Source organism: Pleurodeles waltl, chromosome 11 (genome assembly GCF_031143425.1).
Source record: "Pleurodeles waltl isolate 20211129_DDA chromosome 11, aPleWal1.hap1.20221129, whole genome shotgun sequence".
Taxonomy (NCBI): domain Eukaryota; kingdom Metazoa; phylum Chordata; class Amphibia; order Caudata; family Salamandridae; genus Pleurodeles; species Pleurodeles waltl.
Window position 1 is genome coordinate 284,922,339 of NC_090450.1, and position 22,589 is coordinate 284,944,927.

The window sequence follows — 22,589 nt, forward strand, 5'->3', positions numbered from 1 at the left end:
GTACACCTGGTCCCATTTGAGGAGAGCCAGTCATTCTGTATAAAGTTTCCCTGAAACCTTCTCCACATTTAACTACCAAGTTGCTTTAAAAAGTGCTTTTTTTCATACTTTTGGTATCAATCGTTAGAAAAGGAAACCTTAGTACTTAAAAAAAGGCCTCAAATCTCTTTGTGAAGTCATGGACTCACTTTTACAGAAGTACTACTGGCATAAAAACAATTTGCCACGCAAAACCGAGCGCCAAACAAACTATGAAACTGGTGCCAGATGCTTCTAAGCTGCTTGAAAATGCAAAATATTCTACTACTCATTTTAACAGTTCCCAGAGTTCCTTAGATGCAAACTAGTACGACAGCCTATCACGTTTTTTTTTAACTGGGCCTTACAAATGGTTATGACAGACCTCTGAATCTCATTTATTAAACGTAGGAGGTTGGCTGTGACAGGGTGGGTGAGAACTGCCCATTCAACATGCTTTCTTTGTCAAGGTTCAAAGTTAAGTGATAGAAAGTAAGGTGATGTCATGTTTTGTTTATGTTCACAAAAGACAGTCACACCAGTCCATGCAAACCGGGAAGTCAGTTTGGCTGGTTCCAAATAAAATATGGCAAAACCTGCTTCCTGGGAGTGCTAAAACTGTATTTTACAATATAGCTTGGAAATATAAATACAAACATTTAATCACCCTATGCAGACTAATTTGTATTTACATTAAACCAAAAAATCTCTTTTAGTCCTCAGTCTCTTATCTTTCTCTATGTGGCACTCTCTTGTCTTTCTTTGTATTTTTTACTCACTCCTTTATCCAGCGAGCTTTAACTGCCTCTTAAACATCCCAAAAATATCCTGTAAAATATAGGGTTTACTGTTTTTGCAACCTTACTTCCAATAACATGAGGATAAATGTAAGGCCCATATTTACAAGTGGCCTGCATCGCCGGTGGTCACTTTTTGTGATGCACCGGAGGGGCAGCCTGCTGACCCATATGTACAAGGCCACACAAAGTGACTTTGCATGGCGTTTTAGATATGGAGTAAGGCAGCGCAGCGCAAGTCACTGCATTGTCTTAATTTGCTTCAGGGAGGCAGTTCCATGGGTGCTGCGTGGGTGTTCTTAAGCAACATCTCTGGATTTTGACGCATTCCCAAATTTACAAGGTTTCTTAAACCTGGGAATGCGTCAAAAGCATACACCACCCCAAGGGGGGGTGTAAGAGTGATGCAACGGGGAGAAATATCTCCCCAGTTTTTTCCTCTTTCTATGAGCACTGCATTCTGCAGCACACCTAGAAGGAGGAAATCACCTCCATTGATTGTTTTTTTGCAAGAAGGTGTCCTTTCCTGCATAAAAACAATTATCCCCACAATGGAGGCACCCTTGCACCATGGTGCAAGAGTGCCTGCGTTAGCGCTTGCAGGGGTCTGTGCGCCAGCGTAAGGGAAGAGGACATTAATGCGCTGGATCTTGTAGATAAGGTGCATTTCTGCCCTTTCCCGGTGGCGCAGGGCAGCGCAGCAAGGCACTTGCTGATACGCCCTGTGTCACGGACCTTGTAAAGATGGCCGTAAAGGTATATGAATCACTTGAAACATACTCACAGGTGGTAATCATTTGTGTGCACTGGAAGGTGGGGTTGAAATTCTCAACTCACAGTTTCATACTTGGCAACTATGATTCACAGCATGAGTCATACCAGCTCATACCAGGCTAGTCATAGGTATCCAGGAACGTAGCTTCAGGGTGGGTGTTTGAGGTGTCACACCCCACTCATAAATGTATTTTCTGGTAAAAGCTAGGTACAGGTGCTTTCAGTCGGGTAGGGTGAGGTGTCTGTCAGGATTCACCAGCCGTATTTACACACACACAGACAAAAACGCTCACACATTCTCTCCCTCTCTATTTTGAAAGTCCTCAAAAATGTTGATTATTTTACAAAATATTGTGTTTTCTCTCCCTTAGTACCACTACCAATCTGCATTTGTCTAGCTTACCACTTCCTCGTTAGCCCCTCTCATGGGCCCTGCTTGTCGTAAAATGTATTTTAACATTGTATGCCATTGTGATTGTTGGAAAATCTGCAGCTCACAGCCCCCAGTCTTATTGACCAAGTTAGAGATCCATGAAACTGAGTGGTTGATCTGGGCTGCCTATGGTGTAAATAAAGTAAATTGGCCATAGGCACGCCAACCTTAGCCAAGACTGTCAGACAGATGTAAGAATTAAGGATTTCTTTTATATGTGATGGCCTACAGCATCCCGGTGAATGTAAGGTTGCAGTGGGGTAATTTTATTATGGGAAAGCGAAAGGCATGTGATCCACATGATTCTAACAACCGCAGAAAATTCGTAGCCTCCTTTCATAGTCATATCAAATGCAGTATTTTATATACGTGCCAAGATTTCAATAGTGGATATGAAAGACTGTCTCAGAATGCAGTGTGCTTTAAGTCAGATAGCTAAAACATGATCTGAGCAACCAGTGGAAGACACTGCTTTCATAGAAGTTTTTAAGACATTTCCCCTCAGAAATGTCTTTCCAGATCTCAGGCTACTCTTAAACTAGACTGGTATCACAATGACCATCACTAAAAGGAATTGCTTGACATTTCTCTAGTTGATGAAATACCTAGATAGCGCTGACCAGTGCATGTTTGTGGATCATGTTAGAGACACAAGAAAAACTATTCTTCAAATATGTGTAAAAGCATTAACAAACTGAGGGCCAGATTTACTAGAAACTTATGGGGTGTGGGGCTGCACCAAAGTTTGCAGCGTTGCGCACCATCATTTTCAAAATGCAGGGAAGCGCCATATTTACTAGAATACAGTGCACCCCTGTGTTTCCCATTGCGCTAAATCTGCTGCCGTGAGCCACCACAGCCACCCTTGCGCCATGGTGCAAAGATGGCTGCGTTGGGGGGGGATTGTTTTTGTGCAGGAAGGGACACCTTCCTGCACAAAAGCAATCTTAATTGACGATTTGCCCTTCGTACTCATACCGCAGAATGTAGCACAAATAGAAAGAGCAAAAAACAAGGAGAAATGAAACATTTCTCCTCGTTGTGCCACTCTCATGCGACTCTTGGTGTGGCAGTAAATTTTGGGGCTGCCTCTGGTTTACGAAAAATTGGAAATCTGAGGCAGCATCAAAATGCAATGGGTGTTGCTGTGGTACACCCCCAGCAACACCCATTGCACACCCCTTCCACGCAAAGTGCTGTGTGTGAAGGGACAGTAGGTACAAGGTGGCATTAAGCCACAAAAAGTGGCTTATCACCATCTTGTAAGTACGTCTCAGGGCATTGCGCCACCAGAGCGTCACAAAAAGTGATGCTCGAGTGGTGATAGGGCCTTGTTAATCTGGCCCTAAAATAATTAGCTAACTGATATTCCTTTTGTTACCAGAGTATCTGTACTTGTTGAAAAAAGCACTCGTCTGGTGTAGGGAACGTTATTTAAATGCAATTAGAATACAATAATAATCATAATAATACAATACATGATTCTAGTCTGGACTGGTATGGTATGGAGTTTTGAAGGTAAGTTTTAAGCTGCCAGTCCATCGTTAGTTAAAGTTATGTGAACTGATCTCGAGCTGTCATCGTGAAACACATTAACAACATGGTACATATGGTTTAATTGTTAGTATTCTGATATTAGTAAGATTGTTAGTTTCATGATCCACTGTGGGTTACCTGTACCTAGCCATGAAAATAGGCACAGGTTTTCTGAAAAATAATTTTTGGCCAGTGATGACTATCTGGTTCAAACCAGGAATTTATTTGAGTGGTTGGAGGGTAAAAATAAGCTAGTAAAAATGTCAAATTTTTTCTTTAAATTTTAAAGTCGCGATCACTCCGTCAAATGAGGGAAAATACTTGATTTCTATGTCCGCGCCACAGTAACGGTAACTATGTTGCAGCAAAATAAAATTGGCCCTCCTGGTCACTTCACAACAGCATGAGAAATCAAATCAATAATAACCTGAATAAATAATTTCTTAACCACCTGAGGACATGCAGGATGACAGATTAATTGAAGGTCTGCAACAACTTTATACTAGATGCATGACATATCGAATTGTATAACCTACAAATCATATGGAACTGTGTGGTAAACAACATCACAAATGGATATTCCAAATATAGGACAATGGACCTCATTAAGAGTTTGGCATAGAGAGGTGTTCCTGCACTGCCAAACTTCCAGTATCCCAACTCTTTTGGGATAAATGGGAAGTGCCAGGATTACATGGATGAAGTATTCATTGGTACCACCTGGTTTGACCTGGCGTCTGGTCCGCCAAGGGGTCACTAGTCACAATGACTGTCATTTACCCTATTCAGGGTGGGCCTGGTTCCAATGTGAGAGAGAAAACTCCATGCACATTTAAGCTATTTTGACTTTGCTCAGTGATGAGTTTTCAAGTGATTAGAAATTTGAGCATTCATTAAAGCACTCAGTAACCATAGGTCGAGGCAGGAAGGAGAGAGATGGAATGGCTATTAGAAGAAATATTGAGGTCCAGAGAGGGATTTTTTAAAGAACAGGAATGACTAATGGCAGTTTCCAGGACTTGGGAATGGAGCCTCGAACAAGAGACTAAGGGTCAAATTTATACAAGTATTGTGTCACCCTAGCACAGTGCATGGGGTGCAAGGATGATGCAATATAAAGTCAGATTTATCAAGCCACACAAGGCCACCTTGTGTGGCCTTGAGTGGCATGATAAATCCTGAGTAACTCAAGGTAGCGCAAATCTCTGCCTCGGGACGTGTTTCGTGGGTGCTATGGGGGTGCCCCACGCATTCACCCATGGATTTTGACGCATTCTCAGATTTGCCATTGGTGGTAGACCTGGGAATTCATCATAATGCTATGCCTCCCCAGGGGAGAAGAAATATCTTTATTTCTCCTCGTGTTTTCCTCTTTCTCTTAGTGCTTCATTCTGCAACACATGTAGAAAGAGGAAAAAACCCTTAGGATTGCTTCTGTGCAGGAAGTTGTCCCAGAGTAGGCACCCTTGCACCATGAGGCAAGGGTGCCTGCTTTGGCTCTAGGCAACCAAGAGGGCGTCAACGCAAGGAAAGGACAAGAGTGCACCGTGATGTAATGTTAAATACAGCGCATTCCTGCTCTTTCTCTTTCACGCAGCGCAACGCAGCAAGGTGTCTTGCTGCGTTGCACTGCATGAAAGTTTGAAAAATCTGGCCCTCATTACCAATACAGGTAAAATGTGGAGCAATAAGATGGGTCAACTATTTAGAATATTAATGTGGCATGGATAAAGTAGTGAGCCTGAGAAGAGAGACGTCAGTTTGCTTGAAACAAAGTCAACAATAAGTAAGGATAAAAAAGTGAACTGGTTTGTAGCTGGTGGAATCAGTGAAGAAGTTGTCAAGATGGTGTAATCAAAAGAGGGGAAAAGAGGGAAGCAATAGAAAAAATGGAATAACGACTTTTCTCCTACCAAAAAAATTGAACGATTGGAATACAATGATTGAGTAGGGATACAAGAAGACTTACAGATAACTGATAGTGATATACAATTGAAAATATTGAAGAATTATTTCATGTTATTTGCCAGTTGATACAACTAGAGTATTAGTTATGTTGATGTAGCGAATCAAATATTTTGTCATGCAATACAGGGCATGAAAAATAGGGAGGGGGTGCTGTCGGTACAGATAAACATTAAAAGTCACTTTGGTGTGATATTGGAGCACAAGGAACGAGCCATGCCAACTTTTCAGGCTTATGACTTACAACGCAACAGATTATCATTTGGAATGATCGTTCATTTTTATTAGGTGCATAGTTTGAAAATCTGACATGACTCCTTGCCCTAAGTATCCGTGTTGGAAAACCCTTCGGGAAGGAGTACAGAGTGAGTTTACGGGACATTAGTTGCTGTGGCGAGATGTGCTATAACTTACTGTTGTTGGTCTCAGCTGACATGTCGTGTGGACATATTTTGCGAATATTAATTCTGCAAGTAGCTTAACTCCATCTTGCTCAATATACAAACACAAACCTAACGAAACATATAAAGCAGGGTTCCACCAAAAGATGTGTTTCTAGGTGTGAGTTCAGTTTGTGAAGACGATCACCTCACACAAAATTTCTGAATTCATAATTCCAAAGGTGCTCATATGAAATTCAAAATGAATGTGGCATACATCACTCATTCTGAAAGCAATTGACAATCCTTATGTTGAAACAAGATAGGGTCTACCAAATATCCATGAATGTCAGTTAAGGGTAGCAGTTGCTACGCCTGAATCTGAGCTTGCTCATCCTGTGTCTGCGGCCAGCAAGGCTGCAGCAGGAAGAGAGGAAGCGAAGATAAAGAGGGCCCTTGAACCTTTACCTTGAAGCTTTGTTTACTTTCTGAGTTCCCGATGCCTCTCCTGGAAGCTCAGTAGCAAATAGGAGGCCATCTAGGACCTGGGAATATAACTAGTGGTCAAACCTAAGATGTCATTCAGGGCAAAGAGTACTTGATGTCATTTTGGCTGCTCTTTGCATTTTGGTAAATCGATGTCCATGCAAATATCCCTTAGACAATGGTGCTCCTTACTGTCCTTGCTGGTGCTCAGTACTGTTCTGGTATGGTATCAGACACCTCTGTTTATTTGCATGTCATTTGCAAAAGCCATTCATTGGATTATACATCCACGCTAGCTGTACAAAGCTTACCAAGTGTCTCTATTTCTATTTGTGAACAGTTTTGTTGCGAACCTATAAGGTACAAATTCACTTTAGCTTCACATGATTTATACGTGTTTGAGTTTACCTGAACTCAACAAACTTTCCAAACATGTGTCAACAAACTTCCCAGGCATTTGTTAACCATTTAAGAAATTAGACCATCTAGAACCTCTAGCGACAAAGGCAATTTGTGCTGTCAATCAACTGTTGATGGAGTAAAAGGAAAGACTAGAGCGGGAGAAAGGTGAGCAAACACACACCTCCGTGTAATTTGAAAAGAGATAGGCGTCTCATGGTACCAGCAGCTTTGCTTATCTCATAAAGTTAGATAAAACGGCTGGGCGAGTCAGATTCTCAGTATCACGGTAAGTCGTTATTGTGACGTGTGCTACGCCGCACAGTAAAAATCCTTCTTGTCATAGCTTGAACATTCAGACCAGCACCACAACCCAGAACATTGACATCCTGCGGATAAGAGCTTCGGGAAATCAGAAGAGGACCTTTTCCTGTAGGAATGTCGGTGACACTATGCCAGACCCTGGGCTTCCTCGTTTCTGCACTTGGAACAGCGGGAATAGTGGCTTCCACTGTAATGAACCAGTGGAGCACCCAAGACATGTACAACAATCCAGTGACTGCGGTGTTTAACTATCAAGGTCTCTGGCAGACCTGTGTGCAGGAGAGTTCTGGCTTCACGGAGTGCCGTGCCTACTTCACCATCCTGGGCCTGCCAGGTAAGGGTGTACTGACAATGAGACGTCACTGTGGGGGTGGAGACACTTCAACTGATAGGGAGGGGCGACTCAGGTTGAAGGTAACATATTTTGGTTCCTTAGTTGAAAGAGCCATACTAGAATAGAAAGCATAGAATATCCTATAGAGGGATAATGCCTCATACAGCATTGGATCTCTCTGGGATGAATGATACAGTCACATTTTTTCAGAAAGCATACCAATTTTACCATTGTCTTGGCTCACCAAAGTTTGAGAAGCAACCCCAAAAAGAATATGACATTTTTGTGTATTTTTGTTCCAACCTTCAAATGTATCATTGGGATTGCACATTGATCTTATCTATCCTTATAGCTTTCCGTAGCTTTCTTCATAAGTTGTGACTTTTATCTGAGTGATTTTCCAGTGACCACTATAAAAAGATTGGCTTCATGCTCATATTATATAGACCATAGAGTAGAGGCTCAGTGGGTATGACTGTAGCCATCACCAACCTGGACAGCACTTGATGCTATGACATGGATGTCACATGCACAAATACCAAATGCAAAATAGCCAGCCCACCCAAAAACAGTTGAAAAAGTTAACTACTGAAAGTGTATAATATTTGTCACATGGATGCATGGAAAATTAGCAGACATCCATTGTGGTCAAGAAACTGTTGAAACCAGACATCCAAAATAAACAGTGGCTAATGGTAGACTTCATCGACCCCAAACACTTAGCACTGTTCATTGTAGAACACAACATAACTGTAATTAATATTGCATGATAGAAATATTGAGTCCTAAATATCTTCCCTTTAGGTGAGGATTGTCTGTTATTAATACCACTGAGATTACATTTTTGTAACTGATATTTAGGATGTGATATTTATTACAAATGATCTATTGACTACGATATTCTGCTACCATACCTCATACCGCACCTACCTAGAACTCTCCTCTCACATTTTTCTTCTCTATATATAATTGTTTGTATGACTTCACACATGTGATGGTCAGTGCATAATTTGAGCAGGTTATTGCAGCGGGCCCACATTTTTGTAAACAGGACTTATTTCTCCTCATCAGCCTTTGGCCTAGAACAAGAGAGATAAAGGCCACAAAGGGGAAATAAGGAGGAAAAACAGTGACAAAGGGAGAATGTGTGGTTGGAAAAGAACCTGCTACAGTGAGATGGAAAAACAGGTGAAAAAAGTCTTGGTATTCAGTGTACCGACGTTCGGCAGTGATGCAGCAGAATTCTTAGGAGAACTTTGGGCTTAAGCATTTATTTTACAAATGAAGCACTGGGTATATTGTAACTGTGACAAGAAGATTGTTTAACTTGTGGGAAAACATTTTCCAGTGTCACAGAAAGCATCTTCTTCCTGGGAAAAAATAATTACATTGTAATGGATTTAATGAAATTATACTTAGCAAAGTGACCAACATTTTAACAGTCCTTAGAAGCAAAACTTGATAAAGAGGATCTACACTGACTTCTGATAGTAACACACATAGGGTCTGATTACCAGTTCCTCCTAGTATTCCGTCCCAAGGATAAACTCCTACTTATCCATCGGTCAGAATTATGACTTTGAAGGCATTTAACGTATCCAATAATTATTAGATGCATTAAATAAATCAACATTTGTTAAATTTCGGCTGGTCAAACCTGCCAATATTTAACAGGGGAAAACATACAGAGGCATATTTATACTCTGTTTGCACCGAATTAGCATCTTTTTTTTTACTCTAATTCGGTGCAAAACTACCTCCATATTTATACTTTGGTGCTAGACTTGTGTTTATGGAGTTAAAGCCATTTTTTGGAAGTGGAGACCTAACTTGCCTTAATCAGATGCAAGGTAGGCGTTCTCATACATAAAATGACTCTATGGCCTTAATGCCAAATTTAGTGGCATATTTATACTCTGGTGCATATTTATACTCTGTTTGCACCGAATTAGCGTCTCTAATTCGGTGCAAAACTAACTCCATATTTATACTTTGGTGCTAGACCGGCACCAAGGCCCTGATTTATACTTTTTTTGAGCCGCATTAACGTCATTTTTTGATGCAAAAGTGGTGTAAACTTACAGAATATTGGCCCTTATTTATACTTTTTGCTGCAAAACTGCACTAACTCAGTTTTGCACCAAAAAGTTTAGCACCTGCTTGCACCATTTCTGTCACCAGCGGGCACCATAAATTTGGCGCTAGACGGGGGTAGCACCAAAGTATAAATGTGGAGTTCGTTTTGCACCGAATTAGAGTAAAAAAAAATTACGCTAAATCAGTGCAAACAGAGTATAAATATGCCCCTTAGCGTACAAAAATGACGCTAATCTGGTTAGAGTAATTTATTTTGACTCTAACCTGCCTAATGTCATTTTTTTTACGCTAGCCTACCCTTTGCACTGGCTTGCACCATTCCATAAATATGGTGCCCAGCTGGTGCTGAAAAATGGTGCAAGCCGGTGCAAAACTGCGTTAGTGCAGTTTGCACCAAAAAGTATAAATAAGGCCCACAGTATTTAACGTATTATGCAGTTTTTGGTGCGTTAAGCACAATATTTCCCATGAACTGGTAATAGGTGATATTTAAAGCACCCGATAAATAAAGCACCTCTTGATATCATTATTTGTCGAGGGTGATAAATAACGCCCTAACTCCTAATCAGGCCCATAGATTTTTCTGTCATATAGTTTTCAATTGACAAGCAAATGTTGACTGAAAATGTAAATCTTTCCCTCCACAGGAAAAAAGGTTTACATTTAGAGCTCGCAGTTTTATGATCTTTACATATCCATCTGCATCCGTATTTGTTTATGTTATGCTCGTTATATCTGCAGGTATTGATAATTTTGTGTTTTGTAAAAAAAAATTGAACGGCAATATATGCTTTCTCCATTATTTATGCCGATGAATGTGTGCTAGTTTATGGAAGCCTAATTCGTTTTAATGCCAGAAGAGGCCATACCTAAGCATTGTGGTACAAATATATATACATCTGCAGCAGTTAAAAAAGCTTCAGTAGGAAACATCCTCCTCTTGTTTTTTAACTACCCCGCATGTCATAATTAATAATCACTCAAATAAGCCTTATTTTCAGTTTTTAAAAATACATACAATTAATTGTTTTCTCTCTCGGTTTTTATCAGTTAAAATCAGAAAATAGATTCACATTAGGTAGAGAATGGAGGCCTTGGAAGTGGAGCTAGAAAAGGTCATTTATGTGACAGGCAAGTTTCCTAATTGTGTGACTCACTGGCTGTAGATGCATTTCTCAGCTATAGGTGCAACTGAGAAATTAGAAGATGAAAGCATGAACTCAGGGTGTTCAGAGATTGGCGGCAGTGCGTAATTTGTAAAAGAATAATTGCAGGGGCCCAAAGCTTTTCGTAGAATCCTGTCACTGGTGCGGCCACAAGTCAGGGCTACTGAATGCCAAAGGTGTCTTGATTCCACTCATGCCTCTTCTTTTCACCAGCATACCCTATCTGCTGCTTTATTTCACTCTTGCAGGTTCTTTATCATCCCTACTTTAACCTGTTGTCACTATTTTCCTGTCGTTTTCCTACTCCTTTCTTTCCCCCATTAGTGTCTTTCTCTCTTTTGATCTGGAGCAAGGTTTGAGTATGAGAAATAAGTCCTGGTCCCCAGAAATAAATGCTCATGTGCCCCACCTGTAATTACCATTCAAAATAGGCACTGGGGGGAGGGTGTTAGCTTCTTTGTTGTGAATTTTCTAAAGATTCACTGCAAATCTCGATTCTTTGAAAGATTTTTTTAAGGTTTCTTTCTCAAGCATGATTATGAAATGAATAGGCCAGAAAGAATTTCATAGAATTCTATCCCTCAAAACAAAACAAACATGAAAAATGTCGAGCGAAGCAGATTTTGAGTGGGATAAGTGTGGTAACACGGTTGTCTGCTTAAAGGTAACCACTACGTGCTTCTGCTCAAGCCCAGGGGAAAATGTGGGGAGCTGCCCATTGCACCAGGAACATTGCTGCTGGAAGAAGAGAACACTCTTTGTGAATTAATCCGACACGAAATCACGAGACTGTTCACATTCTGCAGAATTACAGCAACCTTTGCACAGGAGCTAGAAATTTGGTCAAAAGTTATCTCTTCTAAGTACAAATGCATTTAAACATTTTGCAATTCTGGGCAACCTTTTACTATTTACAGAAATGTTTTAAATATCTTTGTGTCGATGGATTTCTTTCTTTAAAAAATGCATACATTTTGTAACTATTGAAGAAAAATCAACTTTTTAACCCAATCGCCCAGCTGACAAAAAGCCAATGAGTCATTGATCTCAATTAGGAGTCTCCAGAGGTAGGAGGTGCTACCTGCGGCTTTGCACCACTAGAACTTCCTTTGATTCCCCTGGTTTTAGTTGTGATTAAGGGAGAGACAGGAACAGAAAGGAGACAGAGCTGTTTATCCTATTTGATTTCTGTAGTTTGCACTTACTCTATCCGATATACTTCTTTATCCGAGTTGGCTAGTAATTATGATTCACCTAGTAATGTGGGCTGCCAGCGGAAAGGAGACAGCAAGGCCCATATTTATACTTTTTGATGCAAAACTGGGCAAACACAGTTTTGCATCTAAAAATATAGCGCAGGCTTGCGTCATTCCAGAGCGCCAGCCGGGAACCAAATCTATGGAATGCCGCAAGCCGGCGCAAAGGGTATGAGAGAAGGGGGTTTTGCACCAAAAAATGACGTTAGTCTGGGTAGAGGCAAGAAAAATGGCTCTAACCAGCATAGCGTCATTTTCTGACGCAAAACCATCCATACCACATGACTCCTGTCTTGGAACAGACAGGAGTTATGCCCACTGCCCCAATGGCCAGCACAGGAGACCAGTGTCCCCTGGGCATGGCCATTGCACCCTGTGACATGCAGGGGGCCCCAAGTTGGGCCACCATTGGCACTTTAATTTAAAAAAAATACCTATACTTACCTGGGATGGGGTACCCCATCCTTTGGTGTCCCTCTGGTGTGGGTGGGGGTGTTCCTGGGGCTTGAAGAGGGCACCTGTGGACCCATTCCGTAGTGTTCAACCATGGAAATGGGTCCACAGGTCCCCTAATGTCTGGTCTGACACAGGCATTAAATAATGGTGTAAAGCAAACTTTGCACCATCATTTAGCACCTCCTCCCACCCATGCATCATTTTAGTATGGGGGATAAATATGGGGCTATGGGGTTAGTACCATTTTGTAGATGAGAACGCCCACCTTACATCTCATTGACGCAAGATAGGTTCACACATCTAAAAAATGGTGCAGACTCCAATATTTTGACGTTAGATGCGTCTAACGTCAAAATATAAATATGGAGTTCGTTTTGCACTGAATTTGCGTCAAAGAAAATGACACAAATTCAGTGCAAATGTATATAAATATGCCCCCAAGTCCCTTGGGAACAATATAGGACAGGAGTATTTCTCTCAGGGATTTCGCCAGCTAAAACAACAAAAAAGGTTCTGGTGAGACTCTTGGAGAAAATAAGGAATGACACGGGGAATCAGTTTTGAAATTGCCTTATGTTATTCCTCGTTTCAAATGTAAATTCACGTAATTGTCAGGAACTAATGCATACATACTGCATTGTGACAGTAATACCACACCCAAAATTACCGTGCCTTCTGTACAAGGCCACTTGTAATGGGCTCTGAGCAGGAAAACCGGATGCTGTTAAAGAGGCTAATGTTGGCACAAGTTCCACTATGTGATGTCATCAGTGGACAACCAGTGCCTGATGCCACTTCCTCTACCCCTGGCATATATTAAATCACCATTCGATGGACTTATTATTAAACGTCAACGGCTGACAGTTCTGGGTGGCTGTTTTGACTCTTAAAAATTATGTATCTGGTTTCTGCAGAGTAAGATATTGGCTTCTCATTTGGGGATAACAACATTGGAGGGATATTTTCATTTTCAATGATCCTGAGAGGTCATATTGCCCCACGGATATTCAGTATCGTTTCACATCCAATAGCTTGATACTCGTAGCAGTAGTTATGCAATACATAAACAAGGAACAAAGGTTGCATTACTGTTCAATGATTCAGTCATGTTTTGCCACTAATCTGAGGGAAAGTTAGATGCGTTCAGCAAAATTTCTGGTCCAGAGAAGCTTATTTTGGCACAGCTAGGTCTATGACTGTCTGAATTATCCAGCACGTATGTTGAGTGGATGAAGAGCCTCTTCCTAACGACATTTTGTTGGCTGTTTCCTACGTTTATGACAAGTAGTGACAGAGCCAATTGGTCTGGCATTAGCTGTCAGCCTTTTGACTTTGTCAGTTAGAGTTGGGCAAACCAACAAATTAACAAGGAGAGCCGAACCAGAACCGAACCAAGGGCCTGGCTCTGCTCTTAGAGCCCGTGCATGAGTTAAGCTGCGAAAATATTTGCTGTGAAAAACATAAAACAAACTTCATATAGAATATGATTGGGTCGCTAGAAAATTTTAAAAAAGTGTTTTTCTATAACATATGGAAGCGTTCATATAAATAAGGCATATTATATCACTGCACTAAGAAGTATTTATAAACAGTGATAGTTTTGTTCACCTGGTAGTCTGAACTCACATATTTGAAAGTGTTTTTATAAACAATAATGAAGGAAAAATAGTTTCAGTGAAATGAAAAATTTCCCTAAGATCACACAATTTAAGCCTGGGGAAGCTGTGATCTATCCAGGTTTTCTGGTTTCACTTTGTACAAATCAGCCTGTAAATTGGTATATATTTGTCTTTCCTTATGTTAAGGCTTTGTTTTTACCTCCTAATTAAAATTTCAAAATCTAGGGCAAACTTGATCAGAAGGTATTGAATCATTTTATGTGAGCACCAGTTACCTAACACAAGGTAACATACAAGAGATTAAGTGATTTGCCTAGAATAACATTACGTTGAGCCAACGTCGAGACTCAAACCTAGTTACCCAGTTCCACAGTCTGCAGCTCTGATTGTAACACATTCCTAGGTATAGGGAGGGAAGTAGGCAGAAGCTACGTGAAAGCTTGGCTCGTTATGAGATCTAGGTTCCAACAGGACCTTGAGCTGAGCCAGAGTTAGGCTTCAGGATCCAGCCTTGTGTAAAGTTTCATTCACTCGTTCACCTCTATAGTCAATGAATGTTTTGCCATGGGTTTTCCAAAACTTTAATATTTAGGAAGCTACCAGGACCTCAGCAAACTAAAAATAATAGTGTGTAAAAGCAAAAATGTTGTTGATCACAATAACATTTGTGCCATGTGGCCCCTATCATGGAAGGGCCTACTTTGTGTGCTCCTTGTGAAAGGGCAAAATGTTGTCATTCGCAATGAATTTAGTCAAAGGCTCAACTGGGCTTCCCCGTGCTGTATAGTATAGTGGGTGGAAGATAAATATAAACGGCGCAATGAGAGACGAATGGCTGGAAAGGCAAGCTGAAAACCTGCATGTAAAAATCATATGTACTATTTAAGTCAAATCAACATGTCTTGGTTCACACCAGACTAAAGAATCATCTGCTGTAGTGTGTTCAAAGAAATACTCTATTCTAGGCAATCTAGACCAAGGTCCTCCAAACCTTTATGTAACAAGAGCTACTTATAATAAAGTACAATTGTCCCCAGCTACTAATGTTAGTGATGTAGTAGTGACCACGCCATTCAAGATTGCCAGCGGTGAGCACATCGATGCATTAGGTAGGATTGCCAACAGTAAAGCAATGGCATTTTTAGTTTAGAATCTCTCTAAATGGGCAGTACATAACAGAAGTAGCTGCAATGCCCCTGCCATCAAGGTAATAATGTGAGTAATAAATCTCTCCAACTCGAATAATAGTTTTAAAAACATTTTGAATATTCAACCATTTTTCTCCAAACAACACTGTATAAGTAGCGAAAATACACACATTTTCTTTCAGAAGATATTTTTTTTTTATTTGGTATACATATAACAATTCATCCAACAAAACCTTCTATTGTAGTCCGAGCTGCACACAGGAGAGCTACTCACAGGATGATGTAGAGCTTCTAGTAGCTCATGAGCTACTGGTTGGAGATGCCTGATCTATATAGCAGCAGTTTGTTTCATTTGGAACAAATACATTGGCTACATCATATTAACTCGAAATGCTGCGAGTTAAGGAAGAATGTTGGTTTGAAGCTTAACTTTGATTTTAAAAACGGTTTTGGTCAGGAATCACCATATCCTCAGCTAGGCTCATATTCATAACATGACCCCTAGTTGTTGTAAGATATATTATGCGCATCTAGGTTGATCACAAAAACATTTAGGTGCGCAAACGGATGTGTAGCCATAGAAATGGGAGAAACAAAGCTGCGCTTGTACAAACGGAGGTGCAGACACCGATGTTTGCACGGGCACAGGTTGTTCATGGTACGGCCCTGTCCTTTATGAACTAACTGAAAACAAACTGGGACCTTTGCCTGCTCCATTAGCGGCTCTCATCTGCCTCACTGAACAGAAATTGCACGTTGCACATATTGCCTCAGGTGAAAATTCTCAAAGCAAAATCCACCTAGACTTTCCTTTTCAAGTGAGATAAGTCCACCCTAATGCACACCAACCCGTTTGAAAGGGCTCATTTCTCTCCGGCTCGTAACTTTGTTAAATAAATACCACAACGCTCAGCAGAATATATTCAATATCTGCCAAGGTGAGCAACTACAAGGTTTGCCGCCCCATCAGAAAGGTTAGGATGGAAGTCGGGCAAAATGATTCCATTTTTGTTTTCTCAGGCAAGCACCTCTTGCCTCACATAAGCATCCAATACTTCAGAGCCTGAGTTAAGAAAAGTGGTGCTGCACCCAGTGCAGCACCACATTTCTTGAGCACCTTAGTGTCACCCTAATACAACCATGTGTTCGCCGTATCTAAGATACGGTCACCATGGTGGTAGTTAGGGGAACTACAGGCAAAATTTATGACGCTAGTTCGGAGCTTTGCAGGATTAGGATCAAAAATGTTAACGATAATCCTGTAAAGCCCATTGAGGCCCATTGTAAACAGTGGTGTGCCTCCTTTTAACGCCTGCTTCGAGCAGGCGTTAAAAGTGGCAAAAATAAATTACACAAAGAAATCTCTTAGATTTCTTTTTGCCATTTTTTTCGGCCCCCTAAAAGGGGAATGCCCCCTTTGCATACATTATGCCTGGCACAGGCATAATGGGACATAAAGATTTACAAAGTAGCGCAATGCATGCATTGTGCCACTTTGTAAATTTGGTGCAGCGATTTTGGCCTCATTGGGCCACATTAGCATTAAAAATTAATTATGCTAATGTGGCGCAAGGAGACGCTAGAGCCTCTTAAGTCAGCCCCTTACTGGGAAAAGGTAAAAGAGAGCAAACAATGTTTGGGGCAATCTCATCTGACCCACAGACTCCGTATTCTATGGGACCAGAAGTGCGTTTGTCTTTTGGTCGCACTATTCAATCCATGAAATGATGAGGCAGTGGAATTCTGCTTGCTTTTGAAAGTCCTTCTGTTGATTTATGGTGTAATGCTTTTACACCCCCTTAGCAGTCCACAGTTCTCCTGATGTAACATTTATCCTTCTCCAGCAAGAACACATGGTGTCACATCCAGCTGTGCTTTTCGACGGGCTCAGCTGGCTATTTGCTGAAACCCTGTGTTTAGGTTAAGCACACAAGCACTCTGACGTATTGTGATCTATTTGTGGGCTTTTAACCATGTCCACTGTATGCCCATCACTATCACTCATTCATTGGCTTGCCTTTCAAAAATCTCTTGTTATCACTGGTAAAGGCCTTATGTTTGTCCTTCCTTTGGGCAGTTTTTTAGGACCTAGGCCATCAACCCTGTTACATGGAAAATTGCACGTTTTCCAATTCATTTGACTGCAAGAAAACGTATTTTTCCTTTTTTGTCTCTCCTTTGCGCTCATGCTCATGGCAGCCATGGCGCTTTGAATCGGTTTGCTTACGTCAACTGTTTTACTTTTACTTTTCAATTTATGTGGCCAGGAAAGTCCAGTTAGGAAATTACAACGCTAAAAGCTCTAACTCAAGCAAACGTGAGACCCATTGCATTGCAAATGCTTATTTTTTCTTATTGTTTGCATGTCATACAGATTACCCACTGTCACAACTCTTACCAAGTCTGAACAACCCCCTTCTGCCATAAAAGTGAAACAGAAGATGATAGGCCAGAATTCTGAATTGACCAATCAATGAGAAAAATCTCAGGTTTTCTAGGTAGCCAATCAGCTAACTGTTGCATGCATTGCTGGAATACCACGGTTTTTGCTGTTGTTTAGGTGCTGATTTATCCAAGTAATTTGGTGATATGTCATAGAAAAGTAATCATTGATGCATTTTACGGAATACGCACAACAAGGAGAAATCGTTTTCAATTTCAGATTAGCTAGGATATGAAGTGTGATTTAATATCATCAACTCACAGATTCCGGACAGACAATGGCACATTTGTAGAGGGGTGTGTCATGCCATGGTTTTTTGCACCATCACCATTTTTACCCATACATGTCTACGAGTTATTCTATCAAAAGGATTGAACATTGGATTTCTAAAGCCTCCTCGTGTGGTCGATACTTTAAGGAAGCATTTCATGTGTATGCACCCACGGAAGCAGACAGCAATCCTGTCAGTTTTAATCCCACCGAGAACACACATTTCGAGTTTATTTTGAATCCAGTTAATGTGTCTGAATGTAGACAAGAAATGGGTATGAAAAGACGAAGCATTACTGCTTGAGTGGAAAAACATAATCATTTTCAGTGTGAGAAGAAAGAACAAGTAATGCATGATAAAAAAAACAAAAATAAGGAGGAGAGAAGGAACGTGAGAAAGGGAAATAATTTATCAACACTCAAGAAACAGAAAAAAAGGAATGTTGATCAAGCCCACAGTTTTGGTCTCTGGAATCGGTTGGTCATTACCTGTTTCAGGTTGTTAATCGTCCCAAGATGTTCCCTATCAAAAGAGGTTTTTTCCTCTTTGATTACGTGGTTCAAATATCTGACCTCTAAAGAAATCTGGAAGTGTAGGATACCGTCTGTTACAGGGTTGATTATGCATACTTTATACACAAGTTTCAAGGCCTACGTCCACATGATACTGCATCAAACCTTTCTTTTAGTAATGCCAAGCATTCCACCAGAAGCCAGGTGACTCAATTTTACTAATTTGTGCATAATAGTGCTTAATAAATTATTAGTGTCATTTAAAAGTAGAATATTCTATATCAGATGATATAGATATTTTCAGGTTCCCGATACCCCTTTGGGGGTTGCAACATTTGCCTTTTTTACAATGCTCTTATCTGCTATAATTGGTGTCTTCTCTGGGCTCTTTGATTGCGGAGCAGTCGTCGGCCCAATGATAGAGTTTTGGCTGGTATTGGTCTGTTTGTGTGGTTTGTCATTAGTAAGAGACACGAGCAACAGAAGGTGAAGGTGAGGAACCAACAAAAGGACCAGTCAGTTTCAAGGCTTGCTGAAGCTTTTCTGTCGATCCAGACCAACCGATCTAGGTGTGACATGTATCTCTCTCAAATTGGACTTAGTAAGCCTTGTCAGCACAGCCACTGATTTTAAGAATGGTTTCAGGGGTTTTCATCTCTGAACCCCTAATCTCCTAAATGTGCTTTCCAGAGATGTGCCCATCTTTACATTTGGTCATCTCTTTTTGAGTCTTGTGCTCCACTATAAGACTAATGATCTCACACTTCTGTGACTCTATAAGGGCCCATTGTTCACAATTAATCAACTGTGACACCTGGAAGACTGGTAACCAGTAATCTTCCCTCCAATTCGGATTTATTTTCATCCCCTAATGGATTCAGGTGCTTATCCACCAGTGGGTCGAGCTGCGATAGGTCTTGCCTGTGGCGTCCTCCTTTTATAAATAGGGAGACTCCTCCTGTGATCTAATCTGTGGAGTTTGGACCTGTTTGTGAATCCTCATCTGGTCATTTTGCCTCAGTGCAATACTCACCTCACTACAGTACGGTGGTTTGCATTAGAAAACTATTGTTTAAGGGCATTGTGATTGACCATGACTGTGAGGTGGATGCATGGATGCCTGCATCCACTGTGTGCCCATGCATCTGAGTTCCATAAAGGGTTGGCCTGACTCTCCAACCTCAGCTACCATCTCCTATTGCTGCTTCTAAACATGACATATCCAGCAAGTTAATGTAAAGATGAGAGTTGCCTCTCTGGCTCGTGTGATTGGTGTACTGCTGAACAACCTCTGGAGGGAGTGGTAGAACTTAGGAAAAGGAATGGCCTTGCCAGATAGGTGTAGTTTTCCTCTGCCAACCTCATCTCAAGGATTAGCATCTTCCTGTGGAGAGAGGGATTTGGCTGAATGGACAAGGAACTCAAAAGATTTGGCCACACCATTTTAGCTGGCTCATAAACACTGAGACTACTTCTTCCCAAAGTAATTTGGTAATGTGGGTCGATGTATTACTTAAGGCTTTGTATGTGTGGTGGTTAGAAATGGGGTCTCTAGTTAGCAGTGGTTTGCACTCTGTCCAAGTAGGGACGCTCACTCTAGTCAGAGTAAGGGAGCCACACAGCTAAAATAACCCCTGCTCACCCCTTTGGTAGCTTGGCTCAAGCAGTCAGGCTTATCTCAAAGGCAATGTGTAAAGTATGTGTGCACACACACACAGTAACACAGTGATCACACCACAAAAGCATTCCACACCAGTTTAGCAAAATAGCCAATATTTATCTGAATAAAACAAGACCAAATTAGAAAAATCGGGGAAATCATGATGTCATTGACAGAGTTGTTCTCAACAGTCTGGAACTACTCGCAATGGAATGCAGGCCGGTCATGGAGACTCATGGGCCCCAGGCACAGTACCTTTGGTAAATGATTGAACCCATGGGGCTGACGTAGGTCTACCTTAGGGGTGGCTTACATGTAGTAAAAGAGAATGTTTGGTCTTGGCAAGTGGGTGCACTTGCCAGGTCAAATTGGCAGTTCCAAACTGCTCACACAGACACTGCAATGGCAGGTCTGAGACATGTTTACGGGGATACTCATGTGGGTGGCACAATCAGTGCCCCAGGCTCACTAGTAGCATTTGATTTTCGGGCCCTGGGCACCTCTCGTGCACTTTACTAGGGACTTACTAGTAAATCAAATAAGCCTGTCATTGAGAAACCCATCACCCATACAATGTAGAAAGAGAAAACTTGCACTTTAGCACGTTCAGCAGTGGTAAAGTGCCCAGAGTCCTAAAGCCAACAAAAACAGGTCAGACAAAATAGGATGAAGGAGGCAAAATGATTGGGAATAAACCTGCAAAAAGGGCCAAGTCCAGCAGTGATAGTTTGTGGTCCTTGAATGAGTCTTGAGACAATAGAGCACATAGGTTTCTCTCTGGTGGTGCTTTTGGCCACTGTGCCATTACATATACTAATCGTGACAGGCAGTGGTGGTATAGTCTTGTGCTTCCCCACATGCTTTCCATGTTCTATATCCAGGTATCACTGCATGGTGGCAGGTAAGGCCCAATGCCACTGAAACTTTTTATAACAGGTTCCTTTGGTTAATCTCCACTTAAGGGAGAGGACATTTTTGCATCTGATTGTTGAAAGGTGCAACTCGACTCTCAGAAACCCCTCTGACCCAACAGGGCACCTAAAAGGCCCCATTTATTTTTATGGTGATTGATTTGGCATGACTTTGTTTAGTAAGGTATTGGCTGCATAAGCATGCGCCCAATCCTTTGCTTTGATGGTCGGAGTTTGTCACCTTATGTGGACTAGAGATGTGGATTTTTCAAGCAGATAAATGCTGGACTAAACTCTTGCATATTTGGGACCGTAATAATGGCTGGTTGTATAAGCTTTTATGGGGTTGTGAGCGAGGCACAAATAAGGATGTGATCACTTCATTGGCAAGAGGAGGGCATCACTGCTGGGTGTATTGGTTATTGTGATTCTTGTAATTCATTCAGGTATCAATTCGAGTCACTCCTGGTTGCCACCACAAGGTATATCGGATTATTATTATTATTACTAAGTGATTTTTTTAAACGATCTGTTTGCATATTTTCTGCTACACAACGCACTTTATAATGTATTTCCCCTTGGCCTTTTTGTATCCGTACTTATTTATCACATGGTGGCTTTAATGTTTTTTTTTTTTTTAAACGACACACAACTACATTGAATTTCCTCTTGCTTTGTTTTCAAGTCGTAGAGAGAGAGAACTGCTGTGTCCTGAGTCATATCAGCATGAGGGCATTTTAAGGTTTACCACAGGAAATGGATGACTCTAACCTTCACTGTGATAAAGTACTTTTATCAACATGAGGTGTAGCTGGGACATTAAGTTAAGGAAGAAGAATTTAACTTCGTTTGGTTCCATGATTCAGAATATAGCATCCGATAAGAGGGCTTAGTCAGCATAGGCTGGGAACTAAAGACTGTTTCCCATTATATTGTAGGTGACAATGAGGAACAATATGACAAGATGTGTGCCGTACAGAGACTGTATTTACAATTAAATCGATATTAAATATCACCATGATGTGTAAACGCAGCCATCCCACCTTGTCGACCGTGGATGTGGTAGAATCCGAACAACTGAGATAGTTCAGTAATTTAAACATTGACTTTCACTTCATTTGTGGTTTCAGTGTGAGATTCTTGGGATGCTGATCCAAAATATTAACACAAAAAACCTACATCGATTTAGGAAGAGACATAACCAACCATCCAGAAATCAAACAGACGAGGGAGCAGATGCGGAAGACAATTTTTGTATCACTAATTTGAGCTGTTTTCAGACACAAGTTGGATCCTAGTAATCCAAAAGCGCTAGAAGACCATTCCTGAACTCTGGCCACCCACCATTGCTATTGGACTTTGAGGTACTTCTCTGGAGCTATAATCCTTGCAATGGTCATATAACGATACTCCGACTTCCATGAGATGTCTGTGTTTATTAGATGCTGCTTTTTGCCTGTTGGGTCATGTGCTATCAAATCATAGTGAGAAAAGAGGTGGGCAAATAAAGGGTGAAACCAAAAAAATCCACTGATGTCAACAGCTCTCGGTTGATAACAATGTAATACGCCATCATGAGACTAAGAGGAGGGTCAGGCTTGTGA

General features: G+C 41.1%; 1 protein-coding gene across 1 annotated transcript in view; it reads left to right on the top strand.

Annotated features, from left to right (window-relative positions):
• Positions 1-7,160: 7,160 nt before the first annotated feature.
• CLDN18 (claudin 18) overlaps positions 7,161-22,589 on the top strand; it is a 74,239-nt gene continuing 58,810 nt past the window's right edge. Inside the window, exon 1 of the mRNA XM_069215437.1 lies at positions 7,161-7,446. Coding sequence (XP_069071538.1) covers positions 7,227-7,446 — 220 coding nt within the window. The 5' untranslated portion in view covers positions 7,161-7,226. The remainder of the gene's footprint in view (positions 7,447-22,589) is intronic.